Source organism: Pinus tabuliformis, chromosome 8, assembly GCF_031772625.1.
Source record: "Pinus tabuliformis cultivar Carrire ecotype Pingquan chromosome 8, CPIR1, whole genome shotgun sequence".
Lineage (NCBI taxonomy): Eukaryota > Viridiplantae > Streptophyta > Pinopsida > Pinales > Pinaceae > Pinus > Pinus tabuliformis.
Genome location: NC_142294.1, coordinates 316,252,993 through 316,275,058, shown reverse-complemented (window position 1 = coordinate 316,275,058; position 22,066 = coordinate 316,252,993). Strand labels below are relative to the sequence as shown.

General features: G+C 34.6%; 1 protein-coding gene across 1 annotated transcript; it reads left to right on the top strand.

Moving 5' to 3' along the window:
* The first annotated feature begins 1,538 nt into the window (after window positions 1-1,538).
* Window positions 1,539-5,589, top strand: LOC149235407 (uncharacterized). The gene is made up of 6 exons (XM_089461385.1): window positions 1,539-1,770; window positions 1,905-2,096; window positions 2,316-2,593; window positions 3,759-4,094; window positions 4,202-4,875; window positions 5,076-5,589. The coding sequence occupies exons 2-5, from the start codon at window positions 1,940-1,942 to the stop codon at window positions 4,478-4,480; spliced, it is 1,050 nt and encodes a 349-aa protein (XP_089317511.1). The 5' UTR covers window positions 1,539-1,770; window positions 1,905-1,939; the 3' UTR covers window positions 4,481-4,875; window positions 5,076-5,589.
* The last annotated feature ends 16,477 nt before the right edge of the window (window positions 5,590-22,066 follow it).

Genomic DNA, 22,066 nt, shown 5'->3' with positions numbered 1-22,066 from the left:
GGGACAAAATTGTGGAAAAAGATCCTTAAAATGTTCAATATTTTGTTTTAAAAATAAGATAAATTCCAATATTCTAAAACAATCAAATATTAGAAGAATTTGGAGGTCTAAAATGAGTCTCCTAATGGGAAAATAACATATTAGTTGAAATAAAAAATAAAAATTATGAATTTTTAAAATAAAAGAAAGAAGAATATTTATTTTATTTTATTTTATTCTTGCCTTATTTTCTTATATGATTTTTCAAATAAGTGTACGCACCCGTTGGATGTGAAATTTAATTATCCATCAAATGAATATCCACTATGGATATTTTTGTGTAGACCCACACTAAAAGAAACATGTTTTATTACTTTACATAGTTTTGAGTATATCCACATTGAAATTACTTAAAATACATGAAAAAAACATAATAAACAAATTTTTTCATGTATTTTAAATTACATTTATTTTCCATACATTTTCATTTTTTGTGGATGTAAATATAGTCAAAAATATGTAAATAGATACTCACTGTATGTAGAATTTGATTCCACTGATAGTTACATACATATTAAATTTAAATAAATATATAAAAAATAAATTAAAAAATACAATTCAAATGATAATTTTCTTCTTCTCTCCAAAATTATTTACTCTTAAAATAACATTATTATTTTAAAATCTATTTTTTAATATAATTTTTTTTTATTTAAAAACTTTTCTTATGATATGCTCCCAGCACCCTCCATTAAGCACTATATTTTAAATAATATTCATCTATTACTTTTTTTTTAGAGAATCTATAGATGATTTAGAAAAACATAAAAATAAAAATAAAAAACAGTTCTTGCTAATGCTATCATATCCAAGCTGTGACCTTCCCCGGGCCTCCTTTAGTATTCACCCGGTGTTACTCAGCATTTCCTTTTGCATTCCCATCCTTACCTCCCTTTTATCATCAATTTTCTTTAGCGATTATATATTATGTATTCTGTGTAATCATTACAGAAAATAAAACAAAGATGATATGCATCTTATGATTATGATTTTGTTAGAGACAAAAGAAAAGAACGTTTCTTTTCTGCGTTGTTTACCGGGTTTCCACTTTAAAGCGTTTATTTTGTTTGTGCGTGCCGCTTTATGACCACATCATTGACAGAAACCCATACTTTTGACTGGAGGGAATAAGACGACAAAGCGCTTTGGCACTGCACATATTCGTAGTCTCACATCATGGCCAGGGAAGGTCACGGCATCTTAGGAGGCGCATGGCCATGGAAGTTCACCGCATCATAAGAGACGCCCATGGCCATGGAAGTTTACGGCATCTTAGGAGGCGCCCATGGCCATGGAAGGTCATGGCATCTTAGGAGGCGCCCACTGATGTTGGTTTGTCGGTGCCTTCATCCCTACATTCATACACGCATTCATCATGGGAGAATGTTTCGGCGGCTAACTTCTGCCCCACCACATTTTAATCGGAATGCTAAAAAAGACCGTCCTAATAAGGGGTTGGTACGATGGTCCAGGATCGCACGGTCTACCTGCCCCGGAGATGCATTAGGGTTCGTAGAAAGAAAAAAATTATGGCATAGGGTGCTTCGCCTCTGTTTCCCAAAACACTTGCCCTGACACAAAACCTATCCTGTTCGCATAATAAATCACTTCACATGTGAAGACAGATAGTATGGGATACTTCTCAATTATTATTTTACAGTGCTAGATCAGCAGCAGACTTGCATTTCTAAAGCGAGGCAGTTTCTTCTCAGGACGTTCAGCTGGGTTTTGGTCAGTTATATCGCAGTTGCTTTCTTTCAACAACATTTAAATTTTGAGGTGGGGAGGGTCGAGATTTTTTCTTAATGTTTATTATTTTGATAATATTAGATCTCTGCTTACGTTTTGTTTCTCTATTTTTGTAGGCTGAAACAATACATTTGGTACAGATTTAACTGTAATGGCCCCAATTTCTCTGCCTCCGGGGTTTAGGTTTCATCCCACGGACGAGGAACTAGTGGCTTATTATTTGAAAAGGAGAGTCCATTGTTGGAAGATAGAGCTCGACATTATTCCTGAGGTTGATATCTACAAGTGTGAGCCATGGGACTTGCCTGGTAGGTTTGAAGATCATTGTTTTTAATGGTGAATTTCGTTTTGGGGATGTCGCAATTTGAACCCTGTTCGCATCTGAATATCTAAAGATATTATGATTGTTTAGTATTTGTTAAAAAGCTTCAAAACACAGTTAAATAATCGTCTAAATAAAACTATTGTGTTCTCAATCTTAAATTCTCAGCTTGAAAGTTTGTCTCGACATTTCTCGTTTTCTGCAGAAAAATCCTTTATGCCTGGAAGGGATCTGGAGTGGTATTTTTTTAGCGCCAGGGACAGGAAGTACCCAAATGGCTCAAGAACAAACCGAGCCACTGAAGCTGGTTATTGGAAAGCTACGGGAAAAGATCGTAAGGTTAGCTCTCATATGCGTCACATTGGGATGAAAAAAACTCTTGTATTTTACACAGGCCGTGCACCACATGGTTGTCGAACAGACTGGGTTATGCATGAATATCGTCTGGAAGAAAAGGAATGTGAAGCCTCGGCTTCATTGCAGGTACCTCCATTTTTTGTTAACTGGTATCTATTGCCTCTGGTAAGAACGCCTGAATTTGTTAGAATTATAAGTTTGGTTTGTGAATTTTGTACCATTTGAGTATTTTAGGTTTTTCCAAATAACTATATTTATTTATAAAATAAAATAAAAAATCCAATGAAAAATGATTTACGCTGAATTCGAGGAAAAAAGAAACTCCAAAATAATTATATAGTAATTATACAACGCCATTTTAGTAATTCAGAAGAAACGTACGAGAAATTAGTGAAATTCTCTAAACTGGTAGAGTGCGTGCGATAAGCCCGGATAAAAATAATCATGAAACTCTTTTCACACCTCAGAATGAATCTACAGTAGCCTGATCTTTTCACCAAATATTTTGGTCCGCGTGTGTTTCATAATTTGGGTTCACAGAGAATTTTCTATGAAAATTTTGGGGGCAGAACCCAGCAAATAGGTTATTTTTAAAATATTTTTAGGAAAAAATATTTGTTAATTTTGTTGGATAATCTAATTCCAATTACATGTTATGTGTTATAATTATCTATTAAAGTGTCGTCATCATTTTTAGTTTAGTCATTTATTATCCGTTTAACTGATTTTAAATATCGAATTGAGGCTTCTGTGATCCATATCAATTTATGAGAGATTCTTCAAAGTAAATCACATAGAATATCATTTGTGGACCCGTTTCGAACCAATTTGTTCTGACGATGAACCACACTAATTAGTTCGAAACGTGTCGACAAATGATATTCTATTTGATTTACGTTGAAGAATCTCTCACAAATTGATTTTAAATATTAAAATGTGCACCTCTGCTCCAGAATTTTAATTTTTTAACGAATTTTATTAAAATTTCATTCCCCAAATCTTTACCAATGTTAATAATAAATTATATGTTTTTTAAATTAAGTATTAGATTTTCAAACCAATATAATCAACTAAAATATTATATATAAAAATAATAATAAATCCTTAAAAAATATCCTAATCAGTATAAAAATAATAATAAATCCTTAAAAAATATCCTAATCAGAAAAATCTTAAACGTGGCTTGGTTCACTTTCATACCTGTATTATTTCATTTTTTGAAAGCATCTTAATGTATAAGTACTGTTCATCCAAGTTCTGAGTAGTTTGGTTGGATATATAAAATCTACAGGAGGCTTATGCTTTATGTCGAGTGTTCAAAAAGGGTGGGCCAGGGCCAAGGATCGGAGAACAATACGGGGCACCCGTTAATAATAATTCCTCATGTGCCAATGGCAATTTCTTTAATGAAAATATGCTTTTATCTGTGAAAGAGCAGTTTGAAGAACAGCCATCACCAGTATCACAAGATCACGGCGACCAAACCAATTCCAGAGAAACATATTCCGAAATCATAAACAACATGAACGGAGATGATGGAACGAACTATAGAAGTTTGCAATCACCTCGTTACGGTAACGCTAACTGCAGCTTGGCCTCACTCAATGAGTTCACACACCATTCCAAGGTTCGACAACTATCTTCACCTCAGTAAAGTCTGCTTAGCACTTGTTTCTTCGACTTCTTTTATTGCGTTCATTCGGTTGTACTCAATTAGCTTGATGGGTTTTGCAGGTTGAGCATAACGACTGTTCAATGCCACCATTGGATGTTGATTATTTTCCTGATATTAAAGCCTGTCTACGTCTTTCGGAGTCCAGAATGCCGAGCAAGTATTTTCTTAGGGAGGACATTCATTTAGCTGTGGAAGAAGCAGAGATATTAGAACAATTTTATCAAGATGTAAAGATGTCTCAGGAGAATTCTTGTATAAGCCAATTTATTAACAGTGATCTTGCAGAGTTAGAGAATATTGAAGATTGTATTCCTCTTGATGGTTTCGTCTCCAGGTAGAACATAGAAAAAGATGATTTGAAAAACAGGTGCTCCAGAGGACGGAAAGACGCTGGTGTATATTAATTTGACAACTTTGTTTCACAAGACTCTAATTCTGAGACTTTCTGTGAACGGCCAGAATAGCTGTTCATCTTTAATCGTTTTCTGAGGTGGAGTTCAAACCAGGAAAATTTAGCATGCATCATAACATAATTCTTCATATGGTACTATCTGGCAAAGCCAGGGTCGAACTAAGGCTTTAGTGTTGTTTGTGAATCGTTAGTGAGAGGTCTATGCGAGGCTGATTTCTTTCATATTGAGATACACTCCAGTAAATCACATGTAAAGACTATGAACAATTTGTCCTGATGTACTGACAGCATCAAGAGATTGTATCGAAGGATTTTCAAGAGGTATTACCTGCAATTTTTTCAGTTGTTGGTAAAAAATAAACACATTTTTATTTTAGCGTTGTTTATCTTGCCTCTAGGCATATAGAGTAAAATGGAAACTGTACTAGACATATTTTTATTTCTAATATATATCAGGTAAAAGTGTTTGTAAAAATTGTAATGTCCTGTTTCTTTGACTGATTCATTTATTCTGGTTGCAGGCTGCATGCTTCAGTTTAGCATAGGCTTCCTTCCAACGACTATTGGAATATGATTTCTCCAAAATAAAGCTCAGTAGTTAATTGTAACAGATGGCAGTGAAGGATTAAAAGGAGGAGGATGTAGGTGATAATCCATCCTTTGTTTCATTTCATGTGCATGAATCAGTAATCTAGGGTAGTTATGGCTTAACATCAAAACCTGCAAAATATTTTTGTCCCTTCAACTAGTACCGGGCATCACCTGAAATCAGCATCCTCATCTGCATTTAAGCAATCTTTGAGCGTCTCTATCAAAAACCTAGCGGTCAAAAGAATAACGAGGAATATCTTCAGCAGCGTGAGATTGCAAGATTACAGGAGAAGAAAACATGTAAGCTGACCAGAACAAGCTGTCTATAGAAATTTTAAAATAAGGTGACCATCGAGCATGGTTAAACTTTATCTTCTAATAAACAGATGGCCTGTCACTGCCATATGTGGGGGGACAACCAGGCCCTTGAATACCGGGCCAAAGTATGCGTGGTTACATAGTGATTATGTTTGAATGTGGTTAACCTCGATAGATATTTGTTGTTGATCATTAGTTGATTATGTTAATGTATTGGAATATAATTAATTTAAATTGAGTATGATGAATTATAGATGAATATGTTTTATTAGATTGATTATGGTTAATTATAAATTATGGGTAATTATGTTGGTCTGGAGTTAAATTTAGTTGATAGAGTTAAATTTAGCTGATAAAGATAGAGAAAGGCATTGATGCACATATATCAATGAAGTTTTATTATGTTGTTTTATTTCTTAATGGCCAATACCATGTATATGAAGGATTAATATGTTTTTGAATTAAAATATTTATGATATTAAGAAATTGAAGCTATTTGAACATGGTTAATTATGTTTGTTTATGGTTAATCATATTGGATGCATTATGGTTTAATATAGTTGATTTTAGTTGTTCATATTTGGTTATGATTCACTTTTGTATACATGTTTACGATAAATCATTATAATTGGCCATTGTTTATCATGGTATCTTTGAAGGCTCTCTCTAAGTCAATTATGGATTGATGCCATTATATGGTTACAAAGTAACATCGACGATTGACTTTACCTACCTAAATGTGTAATTGACTACATTAGAGGATGATTAATTATGTTTAATTATAGTTAACTTTGGTTCACAATGGTTGACCACCGTTGAAGATGTTTGAATATGATTAACTAAATTTGAATGTGGTTGACCATGACCAACTATGATTGACAATATTTGAATAGATTAACTTCCATATTCAATCACACTATGACAAATCAATTCTATGCTACTAAATTTGAATGTGGTTGACCATGACCAAATATGATTGGCAATATTTAAACAGATTGACTTCCATATTCAATCACACTATGACAAATCAATTCTATGCTACAAATCATATTATGATTGACATGATATTATGTAACACTATGACATGAAGGCTTGAATTAAATCGTGTGTTGTATTATAACATTAAGAAGTTGAATTCGAAATAATTTTATATTTAAAAACACTAAAAATTTGACTTCAACAAAATATTATGATCCAATACTATAAGTAACAATAATATTATATTATATGATATTAATATGTTAGGTTTATTGCAATGTTTCTCTTGAATGATTTATGTGGACTTCTTACATACATATTAGTTACATCACATTATGATATTGAACAATGGTTATTTCTAAAATTGATGTTCCACAAGGGTTATGTTGGATTGCAATGTTCCTCAAGAATTATGTCACATTATGCCATTCATCTATATTCACTTACATCAAATTGTTGCATTCCTTAATAGTTATGTTGCACTACAACTTTCATTATGGGCTATGTTCCATTGAGTTTGGTTCACTTTGTTTGGCCATGGGAAACCATTGTTGACTATACTTTACCATTGTTCACCATTATTGACCATCATGAGCTTTGCTAGCCATGGTTTACAATGGGTAACCATGTTGACTATGTTTGAACATGGCTAACTTTGGCTGAGTATGGTTGCTCCTTGTTGACAATGATTGATAATTATTAATTATTGTTAACTACAATAGACCATGTAGGCATGGTTTAACAATGGATGATTAGAAGTAACCATAGCTAACCATGAGTAACAAATTTTAATGCTCATCCTTGATCAATTATATGTTTGGGCCATTAACTAGGAAAGCATTATAATCAACCAATATATTGAGATGAAAAATTATAAATAACTTAAATATTATGTCACATTGTGACATTTAGAGGTTGACAAGAAAATAATATTACATTGCAATTTAAAATCCAATGGTGACATTACAACATTATGAGTGACCATAAAATTATATCATATTGTGACATTAAGTGGTTGAATTCAATACTTTGTCACATTGTGATGCTATGACGTCAATAATATGGTTGCATCGAGAGGCACTCTACAACCCAGTATGAGGTAGATGTGAGGCATAAATGTTTAACATTTAACAATTTTAATCTATTGTCAATGTCGGCCTAGTATAAGGGTACATGCGTAGGTGTAAATGTTTAACATTTAACATTTATATATTGACTCAATTAAACAAAAAAATAAAACATTAAAAGTAATAAATAAAATGTTTGAAGTAATATAAAGCCCAAAACATTTAAATATTGACTCAATTAATAATAAAAATCTATAATTATTTGTTATATTTTGATTTTGTTATTAACTTGTGAATAGGCTTTGTTGCAATGCCATGGGTCAATTCCATGGCTTATCAATACCACATCCCCAAAAACCATAACTTATTTCATAATCAAAATATTTTATAATAATACGACACTTCTTAACCATGTATATTCACCCCCAAATTAAGGTGGATATTATTAACATGTAAATAGGCTTTGTTACAATACTATGAGCTATCAATACCGCATGACCAAAAACATAATTTATTTGACAATCAAAATATGATATAAATATTATAACATTTTTTTTTAATTAAATCTAAAAGGAAAATGTTATCATTAATTTTGAGATATATGTAAACCCTTGATCCTTAAGACTACTAAAGAGATTCTTGTAGAAATTAAATCAAGATTTTAATAAAATTAAAAAATGAGAATACTTATATATATATATGTGTGTGTGTGTGTGTGTGTGTGTGTGTGAAATTTATATAATATAAATAATATTATTAAGAACCAACATAGATCGATGTTAACTAAGTATGCAAGAGATGAGAGCAAGTAAATTGACTAACAATAATAGAGGAATAGAGGAAAGATAGTGCATGATTGTTTTAAATTTTGCATTATTGGATCGAGAGGTGCTCTACAACACAATATAGGATAGATGCATAGGTGTAATGTAAGCATGTAAACAATTTTAAATGTTGGTTCAATGAAAAAATAATTAAAAGTTAAAAGTGATATGGAGGATGAGTGTAAACATTTAAATGTTGACTCCATTAATAAAAAGTTAAAAGTAATAAACAAAAGGTTAAAAGTAATAAATAAAAGTTAAAAGTAATATAAACCCTAGTATCTAGATGGGTGTAAACATTTAAATGTTGGCTCAATTAATAATAAAAATTTAAAGTAATAAAAATAATAAAATTCAATTTGTTATATTTTTATTTTGTTATTAACAAGTGAATGGGCTTTGTTACAATACCATTGGCCCATACCATGACTTATTTATACCACATGCTTAAAAATAATAACTTATTTCACAATCAAAATATTTTATAACAATATGACAAGATTCTTAACCATGGATATTCACCCCACTTTTCCATTAATATTATGAACTTGTGAATAGGCTTTGTTACAATACCATGAGCCAATACCATGGCTTATCAATACCACATTCCCAAAATCATAACTTATTTCACAATCAAAATATTTTATAACAATATGACAAGATTCTTTACCATGGATATTCATGTCACTTTACCATTTATCATGGATATTCTTAACTTGTAAATAGGATTTGTTACAATAACATGGCTTATCAATACCACATGACCAAAAACCATAACAATGTTTACAAACAAAATATTTTATAAATATTTTATTTTAATTTAATTTTATAACCTTTTTTAATTAAATCTAAAAAGAAAAAGGTTATAATTACTTTTGAGATATATCTAAACCCTATATCCTCACGACTACTAAAAATATTCCCATAGAAATTAAATCAAGGTTTCAATAAAATTAAAAATGAGAATACTTTTATATATAAATATGTGAAATTTATATAATATAAATAATATTATTAAGAACCAAGGTAGATCCATCTTAGCTAAGGATCCAAGCAATTAGAGCAAGCAAAGCCACTAACAATAATTGAGGAAAGATAGTGCATTATTATTTTAAGTTTTTCATTATTGTATTTTCTTTGACATAATTGATTCAAAATATAGGTTTAATATTTTACAACCAATTGATTTTTTTAATTTAGATACTTTCTTAAACATAATACAATGGGATCAAATTTAAGAGAGAGAGGGCAGTATAGAGTGACAGAGTTGGAGGGTGGAGAGAGAGAGAAAGGGAGAGAGAGAGAGATGATGGGGGAGAGAGAGAGGAGGAGGTGTGAGAGAGAGGGAAAAAGAGGGAAAAATAGAAAGGAAGAGAGGGAGGAGGCGAGAGAGAGGAGGGGAGAGAGAGAAGGGGAGAGAGAGAAGGAGAGAGGAAGGTGAGAGAGAGAGACAGAGAGAAAAAACAATAGAGAAATAAGGGGAGAGAGAGAAGGAGAGAGGGAGGGGGAGAGAGACAGAGTTGGAGGGGGAGAGAGTGGGAGGAAAGAAAAAAGACATAGAGAGATAGAGGTGGAGAGAGAGAGGGGGTGTCAATGGAGAGATGGAGAGAGAGTGAGGAGAGAGGAGAGTTGCGAAGATAGAGGAGAGGAGAGATATAGGGAGAGAAGGGGAAGAGAGAGAGAGGGGGGGAACATAGATGGAGGGGAGAGAGAGAAGGAGAGAGGAAGGGAGATAGTCAAAAAGTTGGAGGGAAAAGGGACAGAGAGAGTGATGTGGGAGCTGGGAGAGAAAGGGAGAGCGAGAGAACTCAAAAGAAAGAAGGAGAGAGAGAGGAGGGGGAGAGAGGGTGTTGGATGGGCAGAGAGAGAGAGAGGAAAGAAGAAAGACATAGAGTCAGAAAGGTGGAGAGATAGAGAGCGAGTGACAAGGGAGAGATGTAGAGAGAGTGAGGGAGAGAGGAGAGAAGGAGGGAAGAAAGAGAGGAGAGAGGGAGGGAGAGAAGGGAAAGAGAGAGAGGGAGATGAAGAGGGAGGGAGAGAGAAGAGTAGGAGGGAAGAGAGAGAGGAGAGAGAGAGGGGGAGAGAAGGGGAAGAGAGAGAGGGAGATGAAGAGGGAGGGAGAGAGAGATATATAGATATGGAGAGAGAGTTTATATGTTTGGGGAGTGAGATAGAGATAGAGAATAAGCAAGAGACACATATATAGGAATATAGATATTATATAACCAACCTAGATCCATCTTAACCTCGGATCTATCAAGCACCGAGAGGGATCAAATATATCAAGGTGCAAACCTTTCCTCAAGTTTTTCACTCAAAAAAGAGGTTTAAACCTCAAGATATTTTATCCCTCTCGACTCTTGATAGATCTGAGGTTAAGTTGGATCTAACCTGGTTTTATTTTCTTTAACATTATTTATCCAAAATATAGGTTTAATATTTTACAACCAATTAGGTTTCCATAATTTAGATACTTCTTTAAACATAATATCATTGAATCCAATTTGAGAGAGGGAGGGAGACAGTGACAAATATGGATGGCGAAGAGAGAGAGAGAGATGGGCAGAAAGAGAGGAGCAATGAAAAAGACATAGACAGATAGAGGTTGAGAGAGAGAGAGAGGGAGTGGCGATGGAGACATAGGGAGAGAGGTTTGAGAGGAGGGAAGAGAGAGAAGCAGAGAGGACAAACACAAGGATAGAAGAGGAAGAGAGAGAGGGAGACACAAAGAAGGAGAAGATAGAAAGAAGGAGAGAGAGAGGGATATAATGGCAAAGTTAGAGGGAAGAGAGAGATAGAGAAAGAGAGAGTGATGGAGGGGAGAGACAAAGGTAGGTGGGAGAGAATGACAAAGAGAGGAAGGAAGATATAGAGGACTCAATAGAGAGAAGGAGAAAGAGAGAGGGAAGGATGTGGAGTTGGAGGGGGAGAGAGAGGGAGGGAAGAAGAAATACATAGATTGAGAAAGGTGGAGAGAGAGAGGAAGTGAGAAGGAAGAGATGGAGAGAGAGTGAGGGAGAGAGGAGAGTGCAAGGGAAGAGGGAAAGGAGAGAGGGAGGGAGAGAAGGGAAAGGTAGAGAGATAAGGGGGAGGGACAAAGGGAAAGTTAGAGGTAGGGAGGGAGGAAGGGAGAGAGAGAGTTATGGAGAGAGAGAGAGTGTATGTTTTGGGGGTGGGATAGAGAGGGAATAAGAAAGAGACACATATATACAAATATAGATATTATATAGTATTATATAACCAACCTAGATCCATTTTAACCCTCGATCTATCAAGCACAGAGATGTATCATATATCTTGAGATGCCAACCTTTCCTCAAGTTTTTTCACTCAAAAATGAGGTTTTCACTTCGAGAGATTTGATCCCTCTCAATGCTTGATAGATACAGTGTTAAGATGGATCTAATTATATTTATTGAAATATTCATATCTTTTAACTTATTGTGATTTGTTAAGTGCTCATTGATTATGTAGCATTACCATATTTATGAAGGTATATGTTTGAATGCCACATTCCTCAATTCTTATGTTGGATTATAACATTGCTTAGTAGTTATGTCACATTTTGACATTCATAATTTCATCTTGGAAGAACTTCTACGTTTCATAAATGGATGTTAATAATTTATTTCTATTAACTAAAATACAACATGTAAACAAAACTTAAACCTTTTTTTATTATGGCTCACAAACTATGAATTTGGTTGATTATTATTGACAATATTTTCATATTGTTAATGGTTGTTATATATGATTGATTTTAGTTAATAGCATTTGACTATAATTAATTATAATCGACTATGGTTGATGAATGATAGATCTTGTAACTTCTTGTTTGATGCCCCAAATATATAATTGATTTATATTTTAAAATATTTAAATACATTTTATTACGATTGTAAATTTCTTATGCCCCATGTAGAATTGATTTATATATTTAAATACATTTTATTATAATTGACTCTCGTTAAATATCGTTGCTTTTGTTAATTATAGATAAATATGTTAATCATATTTGAGTTTCCATTCCTTTTACTATTTATAATTCATGATAATTTATCATGTTTATATACGGATAATTATAATTAATTAATTATTATTATTTATATTCGATAAGAGTTAATTATATTTTACCATATTAACCACGTGTGGGTACTCAATGCATCACACAGCCTTGAAGTCGAAGTCAAAGTGTGTGATGTTCGACGTTGATTGAGACGATTCTTTGGGTCAAATGGTAGGCAAACTTTGCGATTCTCGAAAAAAAAAATCAATTTGTATCATTAATTCGGGTTTTGTTATTCCAGCATGGAGAAGGGTATTTATAAAGAACTTCGCATACCGCGGATACACCATTCCACGTTGGTCCACAATGCAAAATGGTATTCACGTATATCTTTAGCATTTTTTATATTTTTAAAACAGTTTACTCCGTTTCCTTAACCGTATTGGTATAAACTTTAAAACAGTTTACTGGATTTCGTAAACGGTATTGATGTAAAATTTAAAATGGTGTTTGTTTATAATTTTCTATATAATAACGATATTATTAATAATATTATAATATCCGATAGTTAAAGAAATAAATAATATATTTTTAAATGAATTAAATATTTTGTTATAGGAATATATAGTTATTTATATAATAATAATAATAAAGAATAATAAATATATTTGATATATTATTTTTTTATTGTTTGGGTTAAAAATAATAGAGAAATTATATAATATTGGAGAAAGTTTGTTTCATTAACATTAGTTTTTCTGAAACAATTTTGATCAATTTTGATATCTTTAAATTGATGTAAACCTATATATTTTGATTTCATGATTAATGAAGGTGCGCGGTACTACCTAAGCAGTCTCGATGTGCAACCTGCTCACTTGTGAGTTGCTAGTTTCAGTATTTCAATGTTGTCTTCCATTTTTAACATGGTATCAGAGGTGGTGAGCCTTGGTGGTTGAATTTGTTGGAAAGGTAGAGAAGACAAAACAAAATTCACACATAAAACATGAGCTGCTGCTCCTCTATTAATCAGAAAAAACATGATGATTACAATGAACCTGGTGAAGGGTATTTAAACCTTTTCCAACTAGCTAATTGCCTAAAATATCTTGACATGCAACTACATGCAATCTCACACTCAAAGTAGTCTATCACTTAACTCACTTGACTCAACACTCAAACACTCAATCATGCAATCACTCAGTTAACTGACTCTCTATTTTTATCTAACTCCTCATGCAGGAGTAATTATCTTATTTTAACACTCCCCCTTAATTACGACTACTAAACTAAAACATGACTCATGACAACTCAAACATGCCTGTTGGTCTATGTCTCAGCTAGGCTTACAACACCCAAGTTTCTTCTATGAAACTCAAACACATCTTGTGCTAATGACTTAGTAAATATATCAGCCAATTGATCACTAGATTTACAAGGCTTCAAGTGAACTTCTCCATTGCTCACAAGTTCTCTAATAAAGTGATATCTAGTATCAATATGCTTGCTCTTCTGATGAAACACACTATTCTTGGATAGTGCAATCGTTGAGGTGTTGTCACAATATATTGTTGTTGATCCTTGTTGTTTCTACTTGAGTCCATCAAGTACTCTTCTTAACCACACTGCTTGACATGCTGCTAATATTGCTGCTACATATTTTTCTTCTGCTAACGAAAGTGTCACAATGGGATGCTTATTAGATGCCCATGAAATCACACCTGAACCAAGGTGGAACACAAAACCAAAAGTGCTCTTCCTATCATCCAAAATGCCTGCAAAATCAATATCTTTGTATCCAATTAATTCTTTATTTCTTTGCTTGCATACATTATGCCAAAATCTCTAGTTCCTATTATGTATCTCAGAATTCGTTTTCCTACACTCCAATGTGTGTCTTTTGGAGTCTCGATAAATATGGAAACCAAACTCACTCCTAGCATGATATCCATTCTTGTAGCTGTGAGATACATGAGGCTACCAACCAATCTTTTGAATAAAGTTGGATTGACATTTGATCCTTCATCATCCTTGCTTAACTTTGTAGTTGTTGCAACTGGTGTAGGGACGGGTTTGCAATTTTCCATCCTGAATCTTTTCAACAAATCTTTGGAATATTTATTTTGACAAATAAAAATTCCTTTTTCAAATTTCTCAACTTCTATGCCATGAAAATATTTCATGAGACCAAGATCTGTCATCTCAAACTCTTTCATCATGGCTACTTTAAACTCATCTATGTCAAAACCTCCTGTAAAAATCATGTCATCAAAATATAAGAAAATAATCAAAATCTGTCCATGCTCATTTACCTTTGTGTACAAGGTAAGCTCAATGTTTCTTTTGCAAAATCCATTCTTGATCATGTAACTATCAATTCTGCTATGCCAAGCTCTAGGCGCTTGCTTCAGTCCATAGAGTGCTTTCTTCAACCTGTAAACTTTGTCTTCATTACTTTCAACTTCATATCCTGGAGGTTGCTGCACATAAATTTCTTCTTCTAGAATTCCATTCAAGAAGGCTGATTTCACATCCATCTGATATACTTTCCACTTGTTCTGAGCTACTGTGGCTAGAACTACTCTTACAGTATCCAATCTGGCTACCGGAGCAAACGTTTCTCCAAAGTCTATTCCTGGTTGCTGCGAGAATCCTTTTTCTACAAGTCTTTCTTTAAATATGTCATTTCAGTTTTCTCGTTCAACTTTGTCTTGTACACCCACTTCACAGCAATGAGATTTTTGTCCTTTGTTAAATCAACCAAATTCCATGTGTCATTCTTTTCAATAGCTTCAATTTCTTCATCCATGGTTTTCACCCAATTTTCATCTTTGATTTCTTCTTCAAACGAAGAAGGTTGGAATGAAAACAATGGAAAATTTGAACTAACATCGAAATCATCATAAATATATTTCAAACTTCTCATCTTTCTCTTACCATTGCTTGATTCATCACCTGATTGATTGCTAGGAGAATCTTGATCTATTGATCTGCTTGAGGATCCATGCTGCTATGAAAATCTTGGAGTCCTTGTTGGTGTGTCTCTGTTTGGTGTCTTCACCTGTGATTCTTGCTACTCCTTTTCTACTACATCATCTTCTTCCATCAATGGCACTTGTGCATCAACTATTTTATCTATAGTTCCATTCCATGACTCTTGTTCCTTGAACACAACATATCTGCTAATTATGGTCTTCTTTATGATAGGGTTATACAATTTGTAAGCTTTTGATTGCTCACTATAACCAATGAATATGCATTTTTCACTTTTATCATCCAATTTGCCTCTTTGCTCCTTAGGCACATGTGCATAAGCTACACATCCAAATACTCTGAGATGAGATATGCTACAATACATACTTGACCATGCTTGTTTTGATACTCTATTCATCACAATCTTTGTAGGAGATCTGTTGATCACATAAATAGCACATGCAACTGCTTCTTCCCAATACTCATTAGACAAGTTTTTTCCTTTCAACATGCTTCTTACCACGTTCATAGTTGTCCTGTTCTTTCTCTCTGCTACACTATTCTGCTGCGGTGTGTACCTGGTTGTAAACTGTCTTTTGATCCCATGTTGTTTGTAGTAATCATGAAATGCCTTTGAGTCATATTCTCCACCACAATCTGACCTCAATACCTTGATCTATCGATCACTTTGGTTCTCTGCTGAGGCTTTGAATTCTTTGAACTTTGCAAAAGTTTCAAACTTCTGCTTCAAAAAATAAACCCAAGTCTTTCTGTTGTAGTCATCAATGAAAGTGAGGAAGTAGCAACTTCCACCAATCGAATGTGTCCTCATAGGTCCACACAATTCTGTATGCACTAGCTCAAGAGGTTGCTTTGTCTGTATTCGACTCCCTTTGGAAAACTTTCATGGTGTTATTTTCCCAAGATGCAACACTGACAACTACTAGCAGGCTGTAACAATCTAAAACCAGAAAAGTGCAAGTGTCCAAATCGAAATTGCCATAACCAATAATCATCAGAACGTGCAACTGTAAAAGAACTCACTTAACCACTGTAATTCAAAATTAGAGGAAAGAGTATGTTCCTCATCATCTGCACCTTTGCTATCAGTTGCCTACTTGGGGGCTTGTCATATATAGCAAATTATTAACCTTGAAAGATGACTTTGTATCCTTTCTATGTCAATTGACCAACACTTAACAAATTATGTTTGAGACTAGGAACATAATATACCTCTGAGATTTTCTTCGGCTCCCTCTGGTTGGTCATAATGTTGACCACTCCTTTGCCATCTACTTCCACAGTCTTGTCAGTCCCCAGCTTTACCTTTGTTTTCACATATTGATAATAATTTGCAACCAAATCTTTGTTGCCTGTCATGTGGTTACTGCAACCACTGTCTAACAACCACACACTAGCAAACGGTTCATGGATGGTATGGCAAGCTAGGAACATAGAGTTAGTACTCTATGTAGTGACAATAGCTCTTTGGTTCCCTTGATCAGCTATTTTCTTCATGCAATCACGAGCATAATGACCAAATTTATTGCAGTAATAACTTCTCACCTTTGATTTGTCAACTCTTTGATTATTGTTGAAGATTTTGTAGTTGCTTCCATTTGAATGTTCATGATATTCTCGGTCATCTCTCTGACCACCATATCTTCCGCTTCGTCCCCTGCCTCTCGTTCTACTTCTACCTCAACATTTGTCTCTTGAAATAGAAACCTGACTTTTGAAAGCGGTCTCTAAAGTGGAATCCTTTATTCTGTCTATCCTTACCTCATGTGATAGAAGTGATCCCAATAGCTCATTGATTGTAAATGATGCCAAATCGTTAGCTTCCTCTATGGTAGCTACCACAACATCAAATTTGGTAGACAAAGATCGAAGAACCTTCTCAACCACTCTTTGATCTTTTATATCTTCACCATAAATATTTAACTGATCTACAACATTTATGACCTGATTCATTAAAAAATCGATGTCCTCTGTCTCCTTCATCTATAGACTTTCAAAATCTCTCCTTATATTTTGCAACTTAACAATATTGACTTTGGCCATACCTTTATAGTTTGTCACCAAAGTATCCCATGCTACTTTTTCTGAAGACGTGGTTAAAACCTTCTGGAACACTACTAGGTCCACTCCCTGCTGAATAAGGTGCAATGCAGGTGCATTCTTCTTCTTATCTTTCTTCCATTGTTCCCTCTCTACATTACTGAGAGCTTGTTCTTCTTTTTCGTTCATACGTTCTAAAAACCCAAACTTGACATAATGCCAAACATCATGTGCCTGCAACGTGGTCACCATTTTAATGGACCACACATCATAATCTTTCCCTGTAAATGGTGGGAACTGGGCAGCAAATTTGAGAAAGCCATCTTTCTCCAAAAAAATCCCTTTTTAAAAAAACCCTAATTTTTTTTTTAATTAATTTTTTTTTTTGAAAAATCTCTTAATTATTTTTTTTATATAAAAAAAATCTTTTTCAAAAATCCTTATATATATAAAACACAATGAACTTTACTGAGTAAAATGAACTTTTTAAGTGGCTCCTTTTTAATAAAACTTCCCACTCAACTCAATGTATATGAAGTCAACCTTTCTTTATATCTCTTTGTATCTCGGTATCTGCGAATTTATTAACGATTCGACTGCGGTGATGGAGAGTGTGCTCACTCACTCTTTGCACAGTGACTAACGTTTGAGTTAATCCTCTAATGCCATAGAAGCCAGAGTGACCTGCATGCATGAAAAACGACTATAGTTGCATGTCGTTAATGCTCAAACATGAAAAAAAATATGTTTTTCTTCTTACACAGATTGCTGATAATCTGTTTTACTTCGCTCTATGTAATCTCGCGCTCTAATACCAATTTGTTGGAAAGGCAGAGAAGACAAAACAAAATTCACACATAAAACATGAGCTGCTACTCCTTTATTGATCAGACAAAACATGATGATTACAATGAACCAAGTGAAGGGTATTTAAGCCTTTTCCAACTAGCTAACTTCTTAAAATATCTTGACATGCAACTACATGCAATCTCACACTCAAAGTGGTCTATCACTTAACTCACTTGACTCTAGATTCAAACACTCAATCATGCAATCACTCAGTTAACTAACTCTCTATTTTTATCTAACTAATCATGCAGGAGTAATTATCTTATTTTAACAAAATTGTGTTCCTTGGTGCCAGAGTTGAGAGTCTTGGTGGCTAGAGAGCCTTAGTGGCAGTGTGGAGCCTTGGCGGCTGAATTGAGAGTTTCAGTGATAGTGTGGAGCCTTGGTGGATGGTTCATTTGAGAGCCTTGGTGGCTGGACAATTTAAGTGCCTTGGTGGCTCAAGAGAGCCATTGACCTCATAGCCCTAATACCAAAGACGAATCTGCAATTTTTTTTCCTCTTGCAAAGCTGGACCAGAATGGCATTGAGCATTAATCTATGCGTCGGTAAACACAAAAAACAACACGACATTTAACCATCGTTCTAGCACACATGCCCCATACTTTAGCAATTCTAATTAATGGAGGCCATAAGCATGGACATGATCCCCTAATCCCGTTTTCGTGCAGTTAGACGCCCATCTTCAACAACATTGACCAACGGTGATATGCGTTTTGAGTGGAGCGACCAATGCTTGGAGTGAGCCTGCGTTTTGAGTGAAGCACACGACTAGTCTATTGAAATTATAATTTCAACTACGGTGAATAGTTGAACAACAACAACTACTTTACTTGAAAAAAGGCCACAGCCATTACTGTCTTTTCACCCTTTAATTGTTTTTGTGTTCCTGAAGGAGGAAGATCAGATCCACCACTATGCCATTACTTCTAAACAACTGCATTAAAGAGCAGAATGGCCGAAAGTGAAAAGAACCAACCTCGAGCCGTCGCAGCATTTATCAGCCATGGGTTTCAACACCACCGACTCAAGAAATACAACAAAAGATCAGATTTGTTCATCATGAGCAGCAAATTGTAGTAGAGACTTCATCAGCGAGTTAAGGCGGTTGATGGATAAGTTATGACCGCTTCCCGCATTGTAAAAAGCAGAAAATGTAATGCACTATAAAATGCAGACACAGCGGTGTAGAAAAGATTGATAGAGAGTTTTCTTTGTAATGCACAGCATTACAGAAGTTTTTTTTGTAATACACAGCAACACGTATGAAAGAATGAAAAATTTACACACAGCAGTGTAAATTTTTTCAAGAAAGAAACAGAGTGTTACAGTAGCGTTAATTTTGAGCAGAAACAGAGTGTTTTGTAGATGCACAGGAGTGCAGACACACCAGTGCAAAGTGCAGACACAGCAGTGCAAAAACAGTGTGTTGATTTTCAGAGGAGACAGAGTATTTTGCTTTCTGTAATGTACAGTAGTGCAGACACAGTAATGTAATTTTTTTCTTTACAGCGTGAAGTTTTTTGAAGTTTTTGAACTGTCTTTAAAACAACCTTGTAGTAATCCCTCTGTTAGAGGAAGTATCATTAATGAATACAAAGTCCCTTTTGTTGTGCTTTGTTGAAACTTTATTTTTAGAAAATATTTTTTTTGTTACGAGGCGTCAAAACAGAGTGTTGATGAAACACTAATTCCAACGTTGTTGAAACATCGTTGCTGAAACACTGCATTCAGCAACTGATGAAACTGCGTTGCTGAAACACCGTATTCCGCAAACGATTTTTATTTCCGTTGTGTTAAAACAGAGTATTGTTTTGTTTTGTTCAATTTTGTTTGGAATTATCAGAAATTCCAAACATGGTATTGGAGCTTGTCCAGGATCTTTGAAGACGTCAAAGAAGCTGAAGGAAGGTTTCTTGCTGCAGGAAATTATCCAGCAGAGTGAAAACACTGTCAAGGTATTTTTCAGATTAGTTTTTGTGTAGCTGTTGAAGACAATTAAGTGATTTTTAATACACAGTCAAGTATTGCAAGAATGGCCAGCACCAGCACCAGCGTGGGTATGTTTAATACCCAGCTCCCACAGTTCAATGGGAAAAACTATGACTATTGGGCAATAACCATGAGAGCCCTGTTTGCCTCACAAGACTTATGGGAATTTGTTGAATATGGATTTGAAGAGCCAGCAAATGAAGATGAGTTTAATGGATTAACTCAGGCAGAGAAAGAGCTGTTGAAGAGAAATAAGAAGAAGGATTCAAAAGCCCTTGTATTTTTATATCAAGCAGTGCATGAGAGTGTGTTTCCAAGGATAGCAGCAGCCAAGACATCCAGAGAAGCATGGAAAACTCTCAAGACAGCCTATCAAGGCATGGAGAGAGTGAAGACAGCAAAACTACAGTTGCTGAGGAAAGATTTTGAGAACCTGCGCATGAAGGAGTCAGACAATATTGACTCATTCTTCACACAAGAAATTGGTCTGGTCACACAGATAAGGTCTCATGGAGAAACTCTTGAAGAAAGGAGGATTGTGGAGAAACTATTGAGGTGCCTACCCTCAAAGTTTGATGTGATTGTCACGACCATATAAGAGACAAAGGATCTCTCAAATTTTTCAGTTGATGAACTTCATGCATCACTGATAACACATGAGCAGAGGTTGAGTAGAAATGAAAACTCATCTCTAGAGCAAGCCTTCAAGACCCAGATTTCATTTGGAAGAGGAAGAGGCCAAGTTAGAGGAAACAAAAGAGGAAGAGGCAGAAGCCAATACAGAGGTGGAAGAAATAGTTTAGAAAACGTTCAAGGAAGAGGCAGCAATCCAAATCAGAACCAAGGCCATGGCAACAGCCAACAAAGTGGACAATATCATGCTCAAGGACAAAGGTATGAAAAATCCAATGTCCAATGTTATTACTGTAAAAAATATGGGCACTATGCAAATCAATGTAGGAAAAAGCAGCATGATATGATTAATAGATCTAGTGCAAATATCACTAGAGAAAATATCATCCAAGATAATGTGTTGTTAGTTTGTAATATGGTTGAAACAAACAGTGAAGATATATGGTTTCTAGATTCTGGTTGCAGCAACCATATGACAAGAAACATAGCCCTGTTTTCTGCTTTAGATCAGAGTGTGCAGTCACAAGTCACACTTGGGACTGATAGTAAAATTTCTGTTATGGGAAAAGGAGAAGTTAAAATATTTACAAAGAAAGGTGAAAAGAAAACCATAGCAGATGTCTATTATGTTCCCGGAATGAAGTGTAACCTCTTGAGTATTGGACAGCTTGTTCAAAAGGGTTACAATGTTTTCTTTGAGAATGATGTATGCACCATCATGGATAGAAAACCCAGCAAAAGATGTATTGCTGAAGTGAAGATGACGAGGAACAGGATGTTCCCTCTCAGAATAAGGGAAGATTTGAAAAATAAAAAAGTAATTGTAGTAGTAACATAAGAGGCTCTCCAAAGCGTACCAAAGGATGAAAATTGGTTGTGGCATTCGAGATTTGGACATCTCAACTTTGGAGGTCTTAATTTGTTGAGTAGAAAAGGAATGGTAAGAGGATTACCATTGATAGAGAAGCCAGACAACCTTTGTGAAGGTTGTATATTGGGGAAACAACACAGAGAAAGTTTTCCAACCGGGAAAAGCATAAGGGCAAAGGCACCCTTAGAACTTATCCACTCAGATTTATGTGGACCGATGCAAACTCCATCACTTGCAGGCAGCCAATATTTTCTAACATTTATTGATGACTTTACCAGAAAGACTCGGGGTTTATTTCCTGGAGAACAAAAGTGAAGTGTTTGAAAAATTTCAAAATTTCAAAGCACTT